Source organism: Panicum virgatum, chromosome 3K (assembly GCF_016808335.1).
Source record: "Panicum virgatum strain AP13 chromosome 3K, P.virgatum_v5, whole genome shotgun sequence".
NCBI lineage: Eukaryota > Viridiplantae > Streptophyta > Magnoliopsida > Poales > Poaceae > Panicum > Panicum virgatum.
In genome coordinates this window covers 48667863-48691785 of record NC_053138.1, presented here as the reverse complement: position 1 = coordinate 48691785, position 23923 = coordinate 48667863, and the positions used below count along the sequence as shown (strand labels likewise).

General features: G+C 41.2%; 2 protein-coding genes across 6 annotated transcripts; both read left to right on the top strand.

Annotated features, from left to right (window-relative positions):
• Positions 1-467: 467 nt before the first annotated feature.
• Positions 468-3973, top strand: LOC120699422. Of its 5 annotated transcripts, none has more exons than XR_005685396.1 (3): positions 468-1672; positions 2781-2854; positions 3567-3973. XR_005685396.1 is itself a non-coding variant. In XM_039983410.1 (3 exons), exons 1-3 carry the CDS (start codon positions 1513-1515, stop codon positions 3778-3780), a joined length of 309 nt encoding a protein of 102 aa, XP_039839344.1. In that variant the 5' UTR covers positions 468-1512; the 3' UTR covers positions 3781-3973. The 5 variants fall into 5 exon arrangements, 1 of the variants encoding a protein (XP_039839344.1); XR_005685394.1 differs by having other exon boundaries at positions 2710-2854; positions 3706-3973; XR_005685395.1 differs by having other exon boundaries at positions 2710-2854.
• Positions 3974-15272: 11299 nt separating this feature from the next.
• On the top strand, positions 15273-20802 carry LOC120699421 (beta-glucosidase 12-like). The gene is made up of 13 exons (XM_039983409.1): positions 15273-15982; positions 16087-16156; positions 16521-16579; positions 16738-16813; positions 17099-17176; positions 17837-17924; positions 18396-18651; positions 19055-19170; positions 19264-19481; positions 19781-19812; positions 19911-20022; positions 20230-20338; positions 20416-20802. The coding sequence occupies exons 1-13, from the start codon at positions 15695-15697 to the stop codon at positions 20582-20584; spliced, it is 1671 nt and encodes a 556-aa protein (XP_039839343.1). The 5' UTR covers positions 15273-15694; the 3' UTR covers positions 20585-20802.
• The last annotated feature ends 3121 nt before the right edge of the window (positions 20803-23923 follow it).

Below are 23923 nucleotides of genomic sequence, written 5' to 3'. Positions count from 1 at the left end.
TATATATGTAATCACTCTATATGACCAATATGCGTGAACCATCGATACTATATTTGCAACAAATATTTTAATGGCTCTATAAACCATGAAACCTCTGCAATGAAAATAGACTATTAAAATTAGTACCGAAATGTAGTAATTCAATAAATACTAGAAAAATGTCGCGCCGTTGGCGCCCCGAGAGGCCCTTCACGGACGCATATATTAGTGCTTATAAAGTTTTATTGAGGGCTCGGTCAAATTTGATTTGGGTTGTTAAATGTATGTCTGTGAGGTGTGGAGCGTTGAAATATATATGGAGCGTTCGTAGCGAGAAAGTATGTATGTGACAGGCATCATAGGTGTTGATGCTGTGTGCAAGTGTTAGAGGCGATTTAACCCGTCACCGATACACATTAAGGTGGTTGGTTTCGCAAAAGTCTTGGAGGTTTTATGTGAAATTGATGTTCGTGGAGTGCAGATTGGTTTCGCCAAAGTTTAGGGGAGTTTTATGTGAAAGCAATGCAGGCAGAGTGTCGTTGTTTTTACCCAAATTTAGGGTTTTTCATAAAATGCCGTCAATAGAGTACGTGTCGATTTCGTTAAAGTTTAGGGGGTCTTTTGTAAAATTGACATTCACAAAGTCCTAGGGCTCTTTGCAAAATTGCCATCCATGGACTGAGGGTTGATTTCACCAAAGTTTAGGGGCTTTTTGCAAAATTTACGTCCCCAACCGTTCCTAGCCGTTGGATCAGTCGATCCGACAGGTGAGGTGATTTGGAGTGACATGGCCACCCTCCGGTGCAAGGGAATGCACCAGAATTAGTAGTAAAGATTACCGGTTACTGGAAAATAGGGAGGCACGTACGAGAGATTGGTTGGAGTGCACAGGAGTAGAGGCTGAAATACATATGTTATATATACTAGCATAGTGCCCGTACGTTGTTACGGTTAATATAATATACCTACGTAATACCATCAAGTTTGTGTTCATTCACTTCATGTACAGGCCATGCTGTGATTGTGCGAGATATTGATTGTTCGTGTTCCGATTGGGATTCGGATTGATTTGTCAAGATTTCGATTGGAATTCGAGTTGATTTGTCCGAACTCCGATTAGAATTCCGATTGACGGACCAAAGAAACATTGCTTGCTTTAGAACTAGTAGTGGTTTGGCTTTCATAGTAATGCTAGGTACCCACTTATCTTTACTTTCATGAAAATGTAAAGATAAAATGTAACTTTATATCATCTTCATCCATCACGCAGAAAACCATGCAAACATTTACCGTAGTGAGACTATGATTATTTATTACCCTTTATTTGTGCAAAAAAATATATAAATATATAAATATAACATAAAATGTATCATATATTATTATATTTATATTAGTTTTGGCCGTAGTAATGCACGGGCATGCTTGCTAGTCAACAAAATTTATAAATACTTCCACCAAAGTTGATATTCCATATTTCCCAACCTAGATTCCAATCGAGGCCCCAAATGAAGCTGCACAATTGGCTGCAAAATAATGAGTGCAAGGGTTTCAAAGGTTGAAGCTCAAGTTTGGGGAAAACTTGAACTCGGATATACAAGTTCTGAAGGCTATGTGTCGTCCATCCAGACTGCTCATTTATCTTGGATGCAATACATAGCTGATCGAGCAATTGAAGCTCTCGAGAGATTAAACGGTTTGTACTCCTGCAAACTCTGTGTTACTATATGAATTCGCCTTTTGATCTTTCCTCAATATTTCGAATTTATTAGCTGTTCATTATCTGGGTATTCCAACTTTGTCCCAGTATTTCTCCAAACTTATTTTGTTTTTATTCCATCACTGGTTTTAGAAATGGGTGTGACCCCTGTACTCTTTGAGCAAACAGTTCATAGAGATTATTGGGATTGTCTCCGTGATATTAGTATTGTTGCCATGGAGAAATACAAAGTCACTAGCGCTGCTGATAAAAGTTATCGGAATTTACATACTGCTCAGAAAATAATACATGGGAATCTCGCTCATGATATTAACATCAAGCTCACCAAATTAGGGGTTATTGGAGCCCTTGAAATAATTTATGTTGCGTGAAAAACCAATATTGCTTTGATGATTGGCGGTATGGTTGAGACTAGAATCGCCATGGGCTTTGCTGGTCATTTGGCGGATGGGCTTTGTTGTTCCAGGTGCGTTTGTTGTGGAAGTACGCAAACCTTTTTTTTTACATTGTCATTAGGATGCTCCAGCCCGCAAATTGAAAGAAATACCACTTTGTTTGACACCTTATATCTGTTTTCGGCTGCTAAATTATTCTTGAGATTTATGGATGCATTTTTATTGGTCCGGACACACCCCAGTGTATGGCGGCTATGAAGGTAGTCTTACTCTTTTAAAAGGTAGTAGGCACTGGGTGCCTACAGCCACGGCTACTTTTATTAAAACAGAAAACAACAGTTGTAGGTCCAGTAATTGTTTCAGGCCCAAAAAGATTCAGTAATGCTTTGATTTCTGCATGTTGCGTCATAGATGTGTTTTTTCTGGGCTCAGCCTGCTGACCCAAACCCTTCTGTATCGTAATTTTTCATTTGAGGAAGCTATTTATGTCGTGGAAATCTATAGTGTTATGAGCTGGTGGAGTATTGATTTCCAGATGTGACATCGCTTTGCCTTGATGCTGCATATAAGCTCAAATATTTTCATCAATAATACTAATGTCTTCCTTCCACGATGCAGACCTTCGTACAACAAATTAAAGCTCAAACTGTGTTTCTTGTTCATATGACTCATACGAATTCTCTTGACAGCCTTTGCATCTCTGTACAAGTTTACAAGCGCCCGTGGACATGGTGGTTTCCTTTACTTGGACAACAATGAATCGGTAAGTCAAATTATCCCTGTTGCTTACTACCCTGTGCTTTCCTATAACAGTATTGTATTCTTATGTTCTTCCCCATGTCAAAGTACTGTTCATTGCCTGAACTAACAATATAGCCACCTGCAAATAATGTTTCGAGCTACCGTAGATTCCAAAATTCTTTATCATATACAGTGACAAATGTTGATTGTAAAGCTCCAAAATAGTAATGCTTCTAAATTTGTCTTATTTTTTTCTTTTTCCCTAGCATACTTTCGGATATTTGTGTTCCAAAATAGCTGCAATCACAATTAAAGAAATACGACAAGATTTCATTCGTTTAATCATAGCAATCATCCTCACCACATTTCCCGCTATTTTGAAAACACATGATCAACTATACATCAACCCACCTCCCTCCCATACTGATTGACCCTCAACTATTCCATGGCCATATCTCTACTCAGAAAATACCATTTAGAAAGAAAATGGAACAACTTCTGCGTAATATCTCATACAGATTATTAGCCACTCTTATCTCACCCACAACAGTATGGACCATTGTAGTTAGGCTATGTCTACCGAGCTTGAGAGGTTCTTTAGTTTCAGAGCCCAAAATTCTTTTCTACGGTAGCTATTAATGCTACATGCACTATATTGTGCTGAAGTGGTTTATAAAGCTTGGAATGCCGCCATACAACTTCTAAAAAAAATGCTTCTTTCAATTCAATTCAAGGAAGGATGTGCTCCCAGTCTTCATTGCCAAAAAAGAGTAAATCATGTGACTTCCTAGAGCACTACTAAATAAACCTTAATACAGGTAAGCATCAATCTTATTTCTATATGTTATATTTTAAAATTTAAATGTCCTGCAGGAAACCATGTGCAAGAAATGTTTTATGGAAGCAGTTAGAGACTCCAAAAACATCGGAATCCAATTTTTCAGTTAGCAATAAAATGTTCAGGTGTATCATCTTTGTGACTATATGCAGTTCTGCATTTGAATTTCCAGAAAAAAACTGAGATGTTAGCTTTAGCACCATTGTACATACATGTACCTATGTATTTAGGTGCCTATTACAAAAATAAATAATATTTTTGTACATTCAATATTCAAATACAAATATATGCTTTCTATGTTTACATATCTTGAAAAAAAGGAAGTAAAGGCGCGCCAAGGCGCGCACAAAGTACTTGTGTTATTATATACATATCGGTCCTGTTTGGATCCATGAATTTTTTTTTGTTCCTTCACTTTTTAGTCTCAAATAGCCAAAGAAATCCAAACAGAGAGGCTATTACTGAGCTATTTGCAAATAGCCCACTTCAAAAAACTATCCCCCCTCAAAGTGTAATATTTGGGCTATTTTGGTTTGGGCCCACCACAGCAAGAGAGGTAATGGGGCTCCAATAATTGGGAAAAAGTGCATTAAAGATCAAATAGCATTTGGACCAAACAGTTCAAGAACTATTTTATTAGAGAACTATTTTCTTGAACTAAACTTTACCGAAAAAATATTCGTTGACTACTCCAAATAGCCATCGGATCAGCTAAGCGTGCAGTGCGGCACGTGGTGACGAGCTGGCAGCAGATCGGAGGAGCGCGGGATGTAACACCCAAAATTTAAATTTTATTTGAATTCAAATGAATTTGATCAAATGGTGTTTAAAGTTAAAAAACAAAATAAACTTTTCCCTCTCTACCTTCCTTCCCAAACCAGCCCAGCCCACCCATCTCTCCTCCTCTCTTTCTTTTCCCCGTGGCCCAAGCAGCCCAGCCGGCCCAACCCGTCACCTCTCTCCCTTCCTTTCTCTCTCTCTCACTGACATCCTGGGCCCGCTTGTCAGCGTCGTCCCCTACCTCCCGCCACATTCCTTTTTCGGCGCCGCGCGCTTCTCCCGTCGTGGACGCGCCCACGTCCCGTGCCCCTTCCCTTTTGAATCGCCGCCTTGATGGTCGTTAAGGCCCCGCATCGCACGCGCCCTTTCCCCGCCATGATTGCCGGCCGGCGAGCTCGCTGCCCCCTCTCCCTCGCTCGCGGCGCACCAACCCATTTCCCCTTTAAAACCCGCACCCGAGCGCTCCACTCCCCCCCTTTTTCACTATACGCAACGTTCCCCTGCTCCTCCACTGCAGCCAGCGCCACCGCCACCGAGCTCCGCCGCACAGAGCACTGCTGCCGCCGTCGATCTCTCGCTCCGCCGTGCCCCTTCGCCGCATGTTCCTTGCCGAGGCTAGGTGAGGTGGTGAGAAACCCCCAGAACCCTTTTTTCCCTCTCCTTCTCGCTCTGTTCCGACGGCGATTGCATGCCGGAGCCGCCGCTCCATCCCTCGCCGCCGAGCGCCCGCACCGGCCTCCCATCTGCCTCCCCGACCCAGCCATCGCACTCTCCCTCACCTTCTCTCTCTCCCGGCCCTTTTCCCGAGCCGAACAGACGCCCGGAGCACCATTCCGGCCAACTCAGGCGGACCCGCCGCTGCACACCGTCGCGCGCAATCGCCAGCTCCGCCTAGCACCACCCGCCGAGCCGCCCCGGGCAGCGCCGAGCCACCAGCTCCGCCCGAGCGGAGCCAGCCCGCCCGCGGAGCCGCAAAACCGACGCCCCGAGCCGCCCCGACCTGATCCGCACCATTGGATCAAGATCCGACGGACCATATCTGCCAGACCCGAGACAAATCTGAGCCGCCCACCACCCTTGTTGCAAAAGAGCCCCTCAGTTTTATGAAAATCAACCCGCAGTCCACTGCAGTTCAAAAATAATTATATTTAAGCCCTTTTCTTTTCTATTTAGACCCCTAACTTTTTCCATATTAGAACCCACCGTCCAGAACCCTATTTTTGCGCGCTAGCCCCTGCATATAGGGTTTAATTAGGTTTTAGCCCCTGGTTTCTTTGCAGCTAGCCCCTGGAAGTTAAAAACCTTCGCAAACAAGTCCCTGGTGCACTGTTTTAGCCATATCTTTCACGTTTTAACTCCATTTTCAGCGATTCTTGCGCTCACGCGATCCTTGCTTTGCGCTCTACATCTTTTTCAACTTTTCCAGTACTGTTTTTTACTATTTTATGTATTATTTCTTATTTGTATTGTTTGCTTTGCTTGTGTGATCGTGTAGACGACGTGCCGTTCGAGGGTGTTCAAGAGCAAGCTTTTGAGGAAGATTTTCAGCAGTTAGCTGAGGAAGATTTTCAGCAGTGGCCTTCTCCCTCAGCATATTCTGTTTTGTCCTATTAACAGCATATTAATTCACTTTACTTTATTGTTCTATGCATAAATTTGACGGGAACACCTATTAAGGACTTTACCTAGTCTTTTTACCTCGGCCTTGGAACACCAGGTTTAATATCTTGTTGGGTAGAATTGCTTAGTTGCTTTACTTCGTGTTGGTTGTTACAATCTTGGAAAATGTTAAATATGGCTTTGTTTTATATCATAGTTAATAGTACATGGAGAACCACCCAAGTAAACCGTACAACCACTTTGTCACATGGACCTGACCTTAGCTGATTAATTAGACTTGTGGTTAGCTAGCAGTCTTACCGAAAGGGCAAGGAGGGGGCTAGTGTAGGGGTCATAACCCAGTCCTCTTGGGGTAGTAGCCTTTGCTAAGGTACTGACCATTAGCGAGGTTTATGGACCACACTGCTACTGAAACTCTAGCGGACTGTCTAGTTTTCTACTTGTCTTTGTAAAGGCTTCGTAGCGTCCCTATGCAATCACACCTCGAAAGTGTGGTATTGTGCCTGATCAGCACATGCGTGATTGGGTTCAAAGTTCTTCAGAACTTTTACGCGAATTGTGGTGAAAGTGTACAACCTCTGCAGAGTGTAAAACTGTTATAACAGTCGTGCTCGCGGTCATGAGCGACTTGGACTCTCACATGATAATTGAACTTAAAGAATAATTAAATTGTGGTTCTTTGGTTTATAATTGTTGGATCTTTTATGCTTATGCTTAAGTGGGTTGGTATAAACTTATACTTAGATAATAGGTGCTTTCTAATAAAATATGATCAACTAAAATTGCTAACCGCTAAAAGCCTTTAGCCCATCTTGTTTAACCTTACATGTTCACCCACTTGCTGAGTACCCACCATAAGCGTACTCACCCTTGCTTAAATTGCTGCTCAGAAGAGAACTTTGAAGTGGAGAACTTCGACGATTTCGAGGAGTTCTAGGCGTACGTTCACTAATCAACTGCCTGTGGGAGAAGTCGTGTTGTGGACTTCATTTAGTATGTCGGTGAAAACGTCTAAGACCTTTTGAGTCTATTTCTTTCGGAGTGTAATAATGTTGTTTTACTCTATTATTCTCTTACATTTCGAGCATTGTCTTTTGATACATTCACTCGATGTCGATCATATGTATGTAAACTTGATCCTGGCGCACATATGAGATGTATTCGATTTTCTTTATAAAATTGGGTGTGACACAAGAGCCAGTGTGGAACCGCGCACACGGCGAAAATCGTAGAGCGTTTGTGAAGGCACCTGGCACGAGAAGGGCGCCGCACCAACCTGCTGTTGGCAGGCCAAAGCAGGCGGGCGTGGCCGGAGAACCGGCGGCAAGCAGGGGCGTCTCCCCCTGAGCACGGCCGCGGGCGGAGAAAGGCGGAGGGAGATGGAGGTCGGACCACCGGCTGAAAAAAAACAAAAAAAATGAAGGATACCCCAAAATCAGTGGCAGGTGCCTAATTTTAAACAAAAACAATCTCCATAGTAAAAAAGGTAGGGGAAGTGGTGCTGTAAAAACTGAACTAAAAAAACTTTTTTTATAAAACCTAGGGTGGAAAACTACCATTTGCTTAGCATTTGATTTTTTAAAGCAAAAATAGGTTAGGAAGCTCAACCAAACACACAGATTTCATCTGCTGTACTTGTAGTGGATTCTTCTTGCTTTCTAAATACTTCACATCATGTTCGTGATTACATTTTGGGCACTGATCACTATTTAATATTTTTATACAAAAAGGGTCTCACATCAGACACTACATCATGATGCAGTATATGATGTGAGACCTTTTTTATAAAAATATTAAATTACTTTACAAAGAAAACATTTCTCGTGATATTATCTCATCTTAACAATCGAAACCTGAGTTATTCCCCGAGCTCTCATTGAGCCACGTCACCAAAAATTATCTCGGTCGGATCTAGCATCTATGGCGAAAAGGCACAAGCACGGGCCATCCCTCGGTCAGCTTCTCAATGCGTCGTCACCGGGCCACCACAGCGCTGGAGGAGGCGCCCTCCCGCCGGGCCGCCAAGGCGCGCTGGAGGAGGCGAGAGCGCCACTACGCGCTGGAGGGGGAGGCCAGGGCCAAAGAGGCAGCATGCCCCGTGCGCCTCTCCGACCGTCGAACGTAATACATAGCTCTCTTGCCAGCCCGCAGCGCTGCGCCTACTGGTCCAGCCCCACGTGGCCTGGCCGACCGGCCGCCGGCCGCGGTGGCATCGAGCCTCTCGAACCGTTGGATGCAGTCTGCGGCTCGGCCTCTTTGTCAAAGGCGACACCGAAAGAGGAGAAAGCAAGAAGAAATATGGGGGCCAACGTGGATGAGGCACCATTTGGGAGCTCGATTTGGTTGGAGATGAGGTCGATCCGGCGACGAGGGTCTTGAATCCATCGGAGAGAACCTCGATCTGTTTGCAGTTTGCTGGAGGGGAACTGCAGAGCAGGTCGTCCTTTTGCTGGGGGTAGAAGCGACGGCGGTGCGTGGAGAGCTGGAGACTGGAGAGGCCGACGGGGTGGGAAGATGAATGGGTGTGGACCATTGTGCTTCCCCTAAGGCTGTCCACAATGGCAAGAGCAAGAGCAAATTTGCTCTTGCCTCGTTTCCCGCGCTCTCTCTGTCTACAGTGCCAAACAGTACATCTACAGTGCCAAACAGTAGATTTACTCCTCCATTTCCTCCTATCGCTGTGGACGGTCTAAGACCGGATAGCTGACGAGAAAAAATAAAGGGAAATGGACGGCAGCAAAAGCGTGTGGACCACAAGTGCACACCGCCACAAGTGAAACAAACCATTCTGTGGCCCAGCTACCTTGCACTGACCTCCCACAAGCCTCTTTCCTGCTGCTGGGACCAGAGTCCACCGGGGCCACTGCCCACCGGTCAGAGTAACAAACGCCAGGTTGACATAGCACAACAGCAGACGAGTTGCATTGGATTTCCTTTCAGTAACGGCGTTGACAGCCAGGGTGACATTGGAGCCGCGGCACGGCTGGTGAGTGGTGACATTAGAGGATTATAAATTTTTTGGCTAAGTAACAATTTTTGGTTAGTTTAGACAATTTTTGGCAATCGCGGCAGCTTGTCCAAGCAACTGCCAAGCCATGTTGTGATTCGAGATGCTCCTTTGTGAAATATTTGCTGTGCATAAAGATTAAAGCTTTGATGCGGTACAGATGTAAGCGGATGGAGTCCGTGAGAAGGCTTTGCTATCGTCCTCATCCAGTGCCACGCGCAGCACACCACACACAAATCTTTCGTTCCCTATGCAAAATAGTAGATAAAATAAAAAAAATGATCAACTTATGCAGCGCAACATCTAAATCTTTACATTCATGGTTTCCAAAAAAACAACATTATGAAATCAATCAAACTCAGTTTCAATTTGCTCGATATATGAAATGAAGCAATCATAGTACTTTTTCATGTTCACATGCCAATCTTTGATTCTATATTACAGCTTATGATCCCAACACTTGATATTAAACAAGAAATTTATTTTTTACCTTGCTTGCTTACTTCAAACAAGAGTTCACTGCAATGATTCGGCTCACTTCTCATGTCCTCAAATAATTGACGCTTGCTCATTATCGTCAAACAGGTAGATAAATAGGCTTCCAGTATTCGCAGTGGCCTATCAAAACACAAGCGCGGCAACGCCGCGCGTTGATTCTAGTGAGATCTAAAGGTCGCGCCGTGTAGATTCATCTAGACTGATTGACTGAACAGAGTATAGCAAAAATGGAAGTAGGGTAAATAGTGGAAGATGCTCATAGTGGACCACGATTAAATATATTCAATAGTATCAGGAAGTAAGGTAAACAGTTGCGTACTGCAAGAGTTCCTATATTGCAAAAATTAAAGTCAGAAAGCTGTGTCTTCAAAATTCAAATGCGGAGGTACGCATTACAAAGTATATTTTGGGTCCGGATTCTCTGACTTTGATTAATATATAAATTGATAGGGTCATTGACTTAAATAAGTGTTAAAATGACGTTGAGTTAATACAACTACTTGCAGCACACATGCCTCTTGTGTTTTTCCATGACTGCTCTAACAACCAGTTGTTAGTGTTGATCTCCACTGACTCGGTCCAACGACCGAGTCGGGCTCTTGACTCGGATCCCTAGTCAAGGGAGCACAACCAAGCTGGGTTGTGGGCCCCTGTCGCGCCGGCACTATATAGAGGAGGTGGGGGCTGCAAAGGCACAGACACCGAGATAGGATCGTGCCCACTCTCCCACCTCCACGACCCTGCTGATCGAGGGGGTGCCGGAAGCAACAGGAAGCCTGCCGCCCGGACATCACCGCGCCTCACCGCCCGGAAACAGACTCGAAACCCTAGCCCCAACCCTAGCAAACAAAGGGCAAAGAACATGTACCTGTGCCTACCACCACCATCGCGCGGGACAGAAACTCCAGAGGCCCCAGCTCGCCGGCACTTGACCGCCGTCGTGCGGGAGCTCACCACCGACGAGCGGAAAGAATGAGCCGAGGCGCCAGTTTGCCTGCACTCCACGTGCCGCGTGCGAGAACTCCGGGCGCCGATGCAAGGCCGCTCGACGCTGGAGCGCTCACCCTCGAGCGAGCGCGCACACCGGCAAGGGGCCTGTTGAGGTACAGATAAAGTTTTGAGCTTACGCAGCTGCATTGTTGAGGTTAAGAAAGAAAAATGCTTGCGTCATTCTGACCATTTTGGTTGATATGGAAAAGAGACGCAACTGTTTCAAAAAGTTTTTGGTTTTTCTCTCACTAAAGTTTTCATGATATTGTAATTTGTTAAATTTTCCGATTAAATTAGAACCAACGAGAAGATTTAATCATACAAGAAAGTATATGTGCATGTTTTAGTCATTATGACTAAAGTTTTATCAATGTAAAATGGCTTTTTTGTCCTTCAACAGTAAAGATAATGGTTGAAATGAATCGGAGGCATGTTCAATTTGACCAATGTTGAATTAAACATCTGTGTTAGCAATTTTTTTTCTTTTGGATTTATTTCTAAAATTAAATGTATTGGTTGTTACCAATGCATTTAAAATTTTACACCACATGTTGGAAAAGTTTTTGGCACTTGTGCCATTCATATCTTGCATGGCAGGAGAAGTTTTTGTGATGACTCATATGCTACTTGAGTATCACATAAAAGTGAAGAAGTCTGGAGGAGCTTTTAAGCTATCCCAGCAATTCTCATGCACTACTATAGTGGCATGTTGGACAGTGACATAGAAAGAGTCGAAGGACAAAAAAAGTTATATACGAAGTCAAGATTGCTAGCATGACTTGCAAAAGTATAGCAATATGAAGAATTCTGATGAGTTCTTAAAAGTGTAACATTATGAAGAACTCTGATAATATAAGCTCTTGAAATAGAATGAGGAAATGGTACTCCCATTGTTTTGCATGACTTGATCATGCATGTGAATAAACAAAGTAATAAAAGACTCCTTGTTCACATGTGTTAAAAATAGTTTCGAAATTATGGTAGCAAAGTTTGTCCCATATTTTGAGGGGGAGAAAGATTAGAAAGATAACTAAGATTAAAATTTATTAGAAAGAAATTCCCAAAGTTAAATATGATGCATTTTAAAACAAGAATGATCTATTAAAGAAGATTATAACCGAAAAGAGAGTACAATGGTCATAACACTGATACCACAACCATAAAAATAAGCGAAATTTTTAGAGTTTTTCAGCTCCAAATAGGAAGAAAAGATAGTTGAGCCTCAAAGCAACCAAAAAGAAAAGGTGGTGCTTAAAGCACCCTAAGAGGCTTGTAAAGACTAAACCCAAACAAAAGCTCCAAGATATTCCGTCTTTACAATAGATGGGATAATTTAGGGGAGTAAAGTATGTGAGAACTAAGGCTTGAAGTGAAGTGGGACTGTATGTTCACTCATATGATTCAAGCACAATAATTGTCTCAATATATGTTTTGGTATTGTATGAATGGTAGAAGTTGAGGTGACGATAGATATTGAGGTAGTTCAACACCCATAGTTAACTCTTCAAAAGAAAATAAAGTCAAGCTAGCTCTTGTTACTCAGGACTCTGTAGTATCAATTGCTTTTTGGTAAAGCAGAGCAACAACAACCCTAGATAGAAAACAATATGTCTAGCTATCTATTGTTGAAGAATAAGAAATGCACATAAGTGAAGAAGTACAAATGAAGGTAATTCCACCTCATTTGGAGAAGCCATGAGAGGCACTCATTCATTGAAGCGGCAAGAAGCCATGAAAGATGTCACGAGACCTAGAAGTTCCAAACTTGTTTTGGAACATAGAATAAATTCCTAACGGAGCCAAGACAGTGGGCTATAATGGGTCTATAAGGTTAAAATATGACTCTAGAGGGAATATGGAAAGTCGCTAAGTGCGACTTGTGGCAAAAGGCTTCATGCAAAGAAAAGGATAAGCTATAGTGAGACATATTATACAGTCTCATGAAAGGATTCTTTTAGAATCATAATAATATTGGTGGCATACTACTTTTAGAATTGCATCAGATGGATGTTGGAGTAATATCTCCCAACGGAGATTTGTACGAGAATGTATATACATGACATAGCAAAATGTTTTTTTGTTGTGGAAAGAAAAGAACATTGGAACACCACCGGATGAAATCAGATTATAGAACAATGGTATCTAAAGTTTTATGAGAATAAAGAAAAGTTTTGGGTTTCAAGTAAACGTCAAGATGACAAATTGCAAATATGCAAAGTTCAAAGATGGAAAATATCTTTCCCCCAAAGTTGAAAGAAGAAGGTTATTATGACCTCTAGTTTTGATAAGAATAATCTTGGCGAAGACCCATTCGCTCTAGAAATGGAAATTCTCTGGGATAAAAGAAAAGGGGGTATTAGGACTATCGCAGAGAGTATATTAAGAAAAGAGTTCTAAAGAAATATACTATGCATGCGAGTCACCCTATGCCTGTCCTATTGTCAAGGATAATAGTTTTGGAATCTTTAGTATTCTAGAAACCAATATGAGATCGATCGAAAGAAAAGAGTTCCATGTGCTTTAGCTGTTGGAAGCAAAATCAGTGCTCAAGAAAGAATCTACCCTGACATAGCTCAAGTATCCGAGATATTTTGGTAGAAGTCTAGTCCAGCAATATGTCACTGGAATGGAGTTAGAGAATAATTTTGCATTCTTCCAAAGTATTGTAAGCCTCATGCTAAGTAAGAAAGAAATGCGTACTCTCAAAAAATTGTGAGTAAAAAGAACTGAGTTTTGGCGAGATATTTAGTGAAGCCCACAGTAGTAGCTAATACTCGCGCTTGGAGTTTTATTGTGGAAAAACTCTAAAGCAAAATAGTTGTGATATCGTGGGTCATGTATACCCAAAGTTTTTATGATATGAGGCTACAAGACAGGCAAAATAGTTGAAGAAACCTTTACCTGGAATTGATATTGGTACATAACAGCAATACACCATTCAAATGTCTTCTCTTCTATGGCAATATGTCAAGTGTGCTGTCAAACATATTGACAGTGAGTTATATGTTGCAAAGGAGAAAATCCAGAATCATATGATCGCATGTATAAGTACCGAGCAAGTGCTTGTGGATCCGCTTACCAAAGGTCTACCACCCAAGTCGACAAGAGTTTTACGAGAGGCCTATGATTTCTGGATTATTAAGGGCCCAAATAAATGTTAAGATCTTGTTTTCAATATAGAAAGGTGCATTGTGGCTATTAATCTGACGGTAACTGATAACTGTCATGACGAGACATGCCCTACGTATTGATCTGCAATGAGATGAGGACCAAGAGCAAAGCAAGTAAAGAGAAAGTAAAGAGTCAAGTTCAAGTTGAGTAGTTTAAAGTACACAGGTGAGATCAAGGGGGAGAATGTTAGTATTTATCTCCACCGACTCGGTCCAACGATCGAGTCGGTCCTTGACTCGGCTCCCTGGTGGGGGAGCCCAACCCAACTGGGTCGGCACTATATAGAGGAAGTGGGGGCCACAGAGGCACAAACATGGAGACAGAATCGTGCCCACTCGCCCACCTCCGCGACCCTACCGATCGAGGGAGTGCCGGAAGCGACAGGAAACCTGCCGCTCGGACATCACTGCGCCTCACCGGCGGTCGCCACTGCACTGCACTGCACCAACAGTCTTCATCTACACCGACGAGCTTCATCCTCTACTTCCACAGCCAACGGTCAGTGTCTCTCTGCTCTCGCCCTCTCTACTCTCTCGCGATCAACCTCGAGAAGAACCATGTTTTATCCATTGAAAAGAAAAGTACCCCGGCTTAATCTACTCCTAGAAGATCCCGAAGTCTAACACTAGTCTCTCTCCCTCTCTCTAATCCCCTCGTTCTGCATACGGCTCCCCGATCAGGGCCATCACAATATATTTGGGTAGAAGTAAACTATATTATCATGAGCAATTTGCATTCCTTGACCTCATTTATATCGTGGATAATTATCACTTGTTTGACTACTAGTAAATATGTTTAAGCGCAACAAGTTCAAATAAAATTGCTTTAGCTACTAGCTACCGACAAAGACATCGGCTTCCTAACAACAGAATAGACTTTAGTTATTTTTTTATAAATGCACCATAAGATTAGATGGAGTGCATTTCGTAGATTATAAGTTAATCAAAGTCAGAGAACTGGGTCCCAAAATATAGTTGTGTCTTCAAAATTCAAATGGGGCGGTACGCATTACAAGGTATATTTTGGGACCGGACTCTCAGACTCTGATTAATATATAAAATTGATTCGATCATTGACTTAGGGCCTGTTGGGAGGGGTTAAAATTGAATGCTAAACTTTTAGCACCTATTAGCATTTTAGCAATCATAATTTTGCTGAAGTTTTTAAGTCTTGACTAAACTTTAGCCCATCCTATTTGAATACACTAGTGCTAAAGTTTAGTACTTTCACCCATTAGCATTACCTGAAGCACACATGCCTCTATTTTTGGCCTCACTGCTCTATCAACTACTCTCTCTTGCTCCCTCTTACTAAAATGTGGGACCAAGTACCAAAAAGAATGGGACCAAATATTAATTTAGTTTAATTTTTATAAATACCTTCATAGATCAACGGCTAGAAAAAGTTTCAAGACAAAAGTACCCATTTGTACTTTACAATCATTGTAACAGAACTTTGATACAGACTTGTTGTCACTAGATTCGAATTTGAATATTTTCTTTTTTGTTTCAAAAAATGGAAAATTGTTCTTTAAAGCCTTGTCCAACGTAACGAATATTTCCTGTAAAAAAATAGAGTAGCAATTTGTGGCAGATTGTCCTAGCAGTAGCTCTGCATTTAGCCTGAATGTTCTAAAAGATGTAACAACTCAATGGAAACAAAAAGCCAATCTGATTTGTTTCTCTGTCAGAATCATGTAGAGATCCAAGAACGGTGAAACCTGTTATTGCAGCCTGACCATGGCTGCATGACACAGCAAAGAAAAATCACCGACCTTGCTTTCTTACCGATATGTTCTATTATAGCCGTTGGAATGCACATCCTAGGTAATTAATTAGCTATCGAATCTTTTGACAGAAATCGATATATGCTTTTTTTCCCCGCAAGCACGAGGGCACCGGAGCTATCTGTAACAGAACTGTATATTCTATGTTTTTCCTCTGAGAATCGAATTGAAGATGCCGATGCATGCTCTCCAAATAATTAATACAGCACGACCCAATGCCCTTATCTGGAGATGGGCATGGTATATATACATCTCTGGTCCATCAGGGAAGCCAGCTATCAAGCTGACAGTGTCCTTCAGCATGGCTGCAGAAGCAGCAGTGGTGCATGGTCGTCTTCTTCTCCCGTTCCTCCTCCTGGCTGTCGCTTCTGGTTCCTACGATGGTGCCAGGCAACCGTCGATAAACAGGAGGAGCTTCCCTCATGGGTTCGTCTTCGGGACGGCCTCATCAGCCTATCAGGTACTTCCTTCATGCTCAGTTCACCGTAACCAGAATGGTGTCATGGTGTGATGCTGAGTTTGGTTTTTCGCCTGATCTTGTGAATTGGGTGGGCACACTTGCAGTATGAGGGTGCAGCGATGGAAGGAGGCAGAGGACCAAGCATCTGGGACACATTCACTCACAAATACCCAGGCATGTACATCTAGATCGACTGCACTGCACGCATCTCACACTGACAATTATTGAGACCGACCTCTGTTTCTCATATGGGTCTTGTGGTGATCCCACGGGCACCATTGTGACTTGAGGAAGATGCCTGTTCTTTCTACTCAAGTTGGTGTTGATAATAGCCCTTTTACTCCTAGTCAGAAGTCAAGCAGCCACTAACTGCTCACTTCTGTTTTCTCAGATTAGTTACTGCGAAAGGCCTTCAGTAAAGCATAATTTACGTAATAACACCAGACATAACTTGCTTGCAAGATCTAATTTAATGACAAGAATGAAAGAGCATTTTGACTTGACTTTTATTTATTAACGCACTTTCTGGTTTTGTCAGAAAAAATTATCGACGGAAGCAATGGGGATGTGGCAGACGACCAATACCATCGTTACAAGGTATAGCAATTTTGTCCCTGTTGTTAGCTGTGATACTTCTGAAGAAGCTTTGAGCAATGGCATAACTTATGCATATGCTTACAATTCTTTTAAGTATCGAGCTAATAAATAAATAAATTTGATTGTTACTAATGAAAAGGAATGGCCAAAAATTGCAGGAAGATGTGAACATCATGAAGGATATTGGAATGGATGCGTATAGGTTCTCTATCTCATGGACAAGAATTCTTCCATGTAGGTGAAGTATCTTCAGAAGGGATACAACAATGTACTCTCTAACGGCTAGCAGATGCAAAAGCTCTGTTCACCTTTTGTTTATTATCAAGTCGAGAATTTTCATCCTTGATTACTGGATAACAATATGAATGGTCATTCTACCAAAATTAGCAGAATCATCTCATTATAAGCTATATGATGTTAAAGATATGTTAACTATTTCATAACCTCATACATTCAAATGTTTATAGGATGAGGCAGATCCTTTAACAAATACTCTGCTAATATCTGATTGAGTGACAGATGGAAGTCTGAGCGGTGGAGTCAACAGGGAAGGAGTTAATTATTACAACAATTTGATTAATGAGCTCTTGTCCAAAGGTATGTGCATGTTTTGAATCTTCAGTACACTGCATCAATTCTTCTATTTCACAACAGTTTCAAAGACGAATGGAGTACTACATGTTCATCATTGTTCAAGGGGAATTATTATCTTTTTCTCGAACGCGCAGGAGAGCTGTGCATCAATTTATCAAGAAGAAAAGGGGGTAAAGAGCCCCCAAAATAGAAAAAAGTTACAGGGTTAAAGGGTCTGTAAGACACCCTTAAGAACACACTCAAGTTGTCTTTCTAAAAAAAAGAGAAAAGAGTAGGACCAGAGCACTAGACCAGAACAACTAGGAAGTAGGAGGCACGGAGATAGGAAACTCCTTGGCCCGCTGCTACAGATCACTGTTGAGCTGCTTCTCTAAAAGCAAAAATGACACGGGACAGATCAGGGGATCCTCCATCAAAAACACAGAAGTTGCGGTGCTTCCAAACTAACCAAGATCCGAGAATAATGATGGAGTAACTCCTTTTCTAACTTGACCAGAATACCTGTTGCTTGCCCCAGCCCAACACTCCATAAAATCTTGGTTATCCAGCTGTGGAGCAACAGTCTGCAAACCAAACAACTGCAGAATGCTAAACCAAAAATGCCTGATGACTCACCTCAAAGGGGAATTATTATCAAATTGCCGAATACTTATTTGTTTGCAGGGTTGCAGCCATTTGTTACTATTTTCCATTGGGACTCACCTCAGTCACTAGAAGACAAATACAAAGGGTTTCTAAATCATAATATAATGTAAGTCAACGACATTTAGTTTACTCCTAATTTTTCCTCAGAAGTGACGTTCATTACTATATTATTCTATGAACTAAGCCTTAACGACCAATAGTTAAGTATGACAGGACTTTTTTAACTTCTCAAATTTCGTAAAATTTAAGATGGACTTTTTTAGTACTCCCTCTAGTCACAAAAGACTATCAATTTAGACATCATATGCTTTTGAATGTTTTTCGAAATATTTAAATTGGCTATCAGAAATATTGTAGTAATTTCATCCTATAAATGTATAATGGTCAAATACATACTCGGTTGCTCTTGTTCGCCATCATGCTTTAACACTAGGATGTATTGCTATGCAAAAAAGTAGTAATAAATTCGCTTAGTTTGTCTGTTATGAGGTTATTATGCTGTTGGAGTAATGATCATGATTATATCGATTTCTTCCTCGCCACTGAAGATACTCAACAAAAACTGACACTGGTGCAGTGATGACTACAAGAGTTATGCTGAAGTATGCTTCAGGGAGTTTGGAGATCGAGTGAAACACTGGATCACATTCAACGAGCCGTTTTCCTTTTGCCAATCAGGTTATGCATCCGGCGTGTTTGCACCAGGCCGCTGTTCATCCTGGGAGCAGGGAAACTGCAGTGTTGGGGATTCAGGCACAGAGCCTTACACCGCGTGCCATCATCAACTACTAGCTCATGGAGAAACCGTTAGATTGTACAAAGAGAAATATCAGGTGACGGAAGAGTCCTTTAATCATTTATGAAGGTTCTATTCATCCGTGCATAAATAAAATGTATGATTGAGACATATGCAGATTTTAGTTTTATACCCAAGTGTTGATTTAAGATTTGTAAGGTAAAGCATTTCAGATATATGCAGACAGGAAATGCATAAAGTTAGTTTACCAACTAAATTGCATTTTTCAGAAAATATAAAATCAGGATTGATTGTGGGTTACTAAATAAATCAGACTATTATATTTGTGTGATTGTGTTCCGTAAAGATTGGTAAATTTAGCCCTTAGTGGACACATTAATTAACCAAAGACAACTGAATCGAGCTATTATATTGTATTTAGAAGTTTTAACTGTGTTTAGGCATTAACACTTGGATGATATAATTTATATCAAATGCAGGCCTTGCAGATGGGAAAGATTGGAATAACTTTAATGTCACACTGGTTCGTTCCTATGTCCAATTCAAAATCTGACAAAGCTGCAGCAAGACGTTCTATGGACTTCATGCTTGGATGGTGAGCTCTCCAGTCTCCGCGACACACACAAATAATCTCATTCTCGAGTTATTAAAAGTATGCTAGTCTTACTGTGTATGAATGCCCTTCAAGGTTTATGCACCCTCTCATTAAAGGAGAGTATCCTTTAACCATGAGAAAATTAGCTGGTAATCGCCTGCCAAAGTTCAGCAAAGAACAATCTGAATTGGTCAAGGGTGCATTTGATTTCATTGGACTCAACTACTACACTGCATACTTTGCGGAAAACGTTCCTCCATCAAACAGCCTCAATTACAGCTATAACACTGATCCGCGAGCAAACCTTACTGGTGAGTCACATTAAGTCAAGGATAAATATATCCGTGACCTTCGTTTACCTGTCTAGTTAATGATCGATAGTATTCATATTTAAGCAGGGATCAATATTATGTCTGCAACCCCAGAATTATGTACACCATACCATACATGGTAAAATCTGGGGGCCAAAACTATTTACTTGTTCAAGAATGGTGTAGCATTTCAGACAAACATGCATTATATATCAGCTTCACTTACACTTTTGAAATACAAGTATAGTAGAATGTGATCAGCAAATATGTGATGACCTAACAAAACTTATGTATGTTAGGTGCTCGAAATGGTGTTCCCATTGGTCCTACGGTAAGTTGCATTTATTTACATAAAAATAAAATTGTAAAATTTTCCTCCACTTTTTATGTGCAATGATTCAGTTCCAGAAATGTAATGTATGCATGCAGTCTGCTTCAACTTGGTACTTCACCTTCTATATCTACCCAAAAGGATTATATGAGCTGCTGCTTTATGTTAAGGAGAAATATGGCAATCCCACCATTTATATCACTGAGAATGGTAAGTTCTAATAGATAAGGTGTCTAATTTGCAATTCAGTGTCAGAGTTTAACATCTCCCAATTTTGCAACCGAGCGCAGATCGAAGTAGATTAATATCTCGATTCAGTGTCATCCTTACTAGCTATTCAGAAAAAGGAAATATTTTCCATTGGTAGATGCCAAAGAACTAGAGAGCTGGGCTGAAAGTGTTGTTCTGGTGGTTTAGGTGTGCCTGAAATCAACAATAGTAGCCTAACACTCCAGGAAGCTCTGAAGGATGACACAAGGATACAGTACTACCACGACCACCTTCTTTCCCTACTAAGTGCTCTAAGGTATGAGCTTCCGAGCTCAAGACTGTGAATTTACCTTAGATTTCCCGTTGTCAATAATATTGCATTTTCCTTCACAGGGATGGAGCAAATGTGAAAGGATACTTTGCGTGGTCGCTTCTTGATGATTTTGAGTGGGCAAGCGGGTACACGCTTCGCTTCGGGATAAACTTTGTGGACTACAATGATGGACTGAAGCGATATCCTAAGAATTCTGCACATTGGTTCAAGAAGTTCCTTAAAAAATGAACATGAATCTGATGCCAGCGACAAGGACTGCAAGTCTGCAATGTCTAGGAATAATTCAAGGTTGGTGTGCATGGTTTAGGTTGTATGCGAGAAAATGTGTCCTATGATCAGTGAGTGATTCAGTTAATGTGCAATCAGTTTCGAGAAGAAATCAGGTTACCGATGGCATGTAAAGACTATTAATCTATTCAAAATAATTGGAATTGCTCACGTTAGTTTGTTGCTTGTACTGAAGACCAGAGACAGAGTTCAGTCATTTCTTGTCACAGGGCAATCTTCAGAAAACAGAACCCATGGCATCACCTCAAATCATCTACTACAATTCATCACACTTCTACAAAATACGGATAGCCAAGTCCCTTTTCCGAAAAAGAATCATCTCATGATTCTAATAAATTTTGAAGATTTTTAGGAAACTTGAGAAAAGGGGAAAAACCAAAAACATGATTTTGAAAACTCGTGACAAGGAATGACTCTAGGTCCTTAAACATCTTCTCGCACGTCATAGTTTTGGAAAATGTACATTTCAAAGCACCAAGAAACCATTTCAAAAAACTAAGCTTTAGGAAAAAAAATTCAAATTATAAGAGAAAATTAAAATTGGGTTTTGCATAAAAGTATAAAACCACCTTCAGCTATGCGCACCTGGTGCCTAGGCATCTGGGCCAACGGTAGCTAGCCTGCCTACGTTTTTTTTTGTGCATATTGGGCCTCTTGTTTCTATCTGGCTCGTTCCTCTCCATTTTTGTGCAATATGCACAAAAAAACGGCCTATAAAAATTGGCCCATAAACAAGAGCCCTGTTATTGTTTTGTTGTGTAGAATGGGCCGCCATTTGAATCAAGAGAAAGTTTTGCTAGAAAGATAAGAGTTATGTAAGTACATTCTGGACCAAAACAAAGGTGCAGCCATGATAACTGTTGGAAAATATTAATAAACACACAGATTTCAATCATAGAAAATTACGTGATTCCTAAACAATAATGTTCCACGCTCGATGCCGATGCCTGCTTCACACGACGTACACGCAGTAGACCAAGTTCGTGGGACATGTTCAAGTTTGCACGTGGGCAAATGTTGATGAGCAAATCCTTGGTTCGTTACCGTCGAGTCTACCGATGGTAATGCAAACGACAACTTTGGCCATCAAGATCGCCAAGGCAATCTCGTATTAGGTATTTGAAGCCCTCGGGGCACCTGTCGACAAGGAGAAGGAGAAGGTTCACCAAATTTTCATAACAGGTTTTGCCACAATGATTATGATCTAACTCGTGGCAGATTGTAAATTAGATTTTAACAAACCGTCGATTTTTCTTTATGCTTCCGTGCCCTTTGAGAGATGAGGCTTCACCCGCCTTCTAATTCATTTTAGCATAGGCTAATAAAACCGCCTCACGCTACAGCATCTCGATTTATATAAAACTGGTAAAGCCAACACTACCGGAAAACGGGCCTTCAGCATCCGTTGAAGAAGCTCATAGGCATCGGTTTTCCAACCGGTACCCGCAAACCGAGACTATTGGTACGGGTCTAGAATATTATTTGTTTTGTTTATTCTTTGAGAATTGCTATGCGTACCTGATCGAGCTATACAATACTATACGTATACGTCCATCGGTCGTGTTAGAGTTCAAAGAATATTCGAAATTAACTAAAAGTCAAAGTCAAACATTTAATTAAGTTAGCTAGCAATTACAATATATATACAAATATACAAACAACACGACATCACGTTTAAAACTATTTACAAATATACAAGTCATGTTTATACTACAGTTACTAATCCCTCAAGAGTTTGAAGAGGACACTATTGATGTGTTCGTCATGGTAGAACTTGCGTCTAAGATCCAGGATCTCCTTCACAATGAATCCTGCGAGCTGCTCGCACACGGCGTTAATCTGATCAACATCGAAAGCAGCCATGTAGATTTGTGACATCTATCATTTTTGAAAAGATGGATATATATTAATTCACCACGTTAGTATAATTAATTGAACGTAGTTGAGAACGGTATGGACATACTCTGGCTTCCTCCGAAGTTTCTTTCCTGCATTCTGCTAGACCATGTGTGTAGTCGCATATATAGTACCCACACCAATCGGTTCCTTTTTGTTGTCTCGCACACTGTAAAAGAAATAAATTAGTTATTCTATATTTGTGTACGCCTATGCAGAACAATTGATATTACTTAGAGAATTGGTCGTGACCCAACATACATTGGTCGTGACCCAACATACCGGAAAATCCATTCTAACATCCAATTGCAACTTCCCTCCACCGACTCCTTTGTTCTTCTTTACAAATTGTTTCCACACCCTGTGCATGAAATTTACTTGGTTGTTGAATAATTGATATAAAATTGAAAAGAATTCGATATATGCACATTGTACTTACCTGTTCAATGGGTGTATGAAGTGTTGGATTGCATTCTGTGGGCGCCTCATGGAGTCGAACACTGTAAGATTGCCGCTCTCCATGCAAATTATGAGCAAAACCCAATGATATCTGCAGCTATATATGCACAATCATATTAGACTTAGCATTTATTTAGGAATATAAAAGAGGTTTTAGTCGACCAAGACTTACCCATAGTTGTAGGGTATCATTATATAAAATTTGTAATGTTGGCGCATCAGAGAATGGTACATGTTTTGACATGTCTCCTTGTAGTTGTCGTTAAGAGTTTTCTGGTTAATTAACAACGGCATCATGAAGCCCACATAATGATGCCGTCCTTCTTTCCGGCATCTTTGAAGCTCCATACTGAATGATAAAATACAAATTATGAAGTGCACAGAGTTATTTACGTTGATGACAGTCTAAATTTTTTTTGATACTTATAGAACTCAAATGGTGATGATAGAGACGTCTAGGGCTTGTCGATGATATATGTGATGTAGAAGTTCGAAGTAGACCCAGAAGTCGTCCTCCCCACGATAGAAATCGTGGTCGCGATACTTAACTCCAAACATATCCATTTCTTCGTTCGACATGCGCATGTACCATCTCTGTAAATTGAAAATATGTGTGCCTAGTTTGATCTCCTCCTCCTCAGTGACAAGAGGTTTTCCAAGCTTGAATGGATGAGCAACAACTGTAGCAATTGGGATATCTGCCGTCCCCGCTGCATGATCAAGCGTGAATCCTATTTCACGAAGAAATTCCGCCGCTTGTTCATTTGGTTGCCTCCCCACCACGAGGGGCTCGAGTTGCTTATGTACTGAGCCTAGCTGAGGAACAGTCTTTCCACATTTCTTATTTTTTTCTCTGCTGCTGTGCCTTTATCAGCGTGCGATCAAAGTCCGAGGGTAGTTTTGTCGGTCCTGGTGGGTTGTTCA

Bases quoted from the DNA above. Each gene is read 5' to 3' on its own strand.
- LOC120699422 (XM_039983410.1), top strand. From the start codon at position 1,513: ATGAGTGCAAGGGTTTCAAAGGTTGAAGCTCAAGTTTGGGGAAAACTT. The intron at 1,673-2,780 runs GTTTGTACTCCT...TTCTCTTGACAG, and splicing joins AGCTCTCGAGAGATTAAACG to CCTTTGCATCTCTGTACAAG. The intron at 2,855-3,705 runs GTAAGTCAAATT...AATGTCCTGCAG, and splicing joins ACTTGGACAACAATGAATCG to GAAACCATGTGCAAGAAATG.
- LOC120699421 (XM_039983409.1), top strand. From the start codon at position 15,695: ATGCCGATGCATGCTCTCCAAATAATTAATACAGCACGACCCAATGCC. The intron at 19,813-19,910 runs GTAAGTTGCATT...GTATGCATGCAG, and splicing joins GTGTTCCCATTGGTCCTACG to TCTGCTTCAACTTGGTACTT. The intron at 20,023-20,229 runs GTAAGTTCTAAT...CTGGTGGTTTAG, and splicing joins CATTTATATCACTGAGAATG to GTGTGCCTGAAATCAACAAT.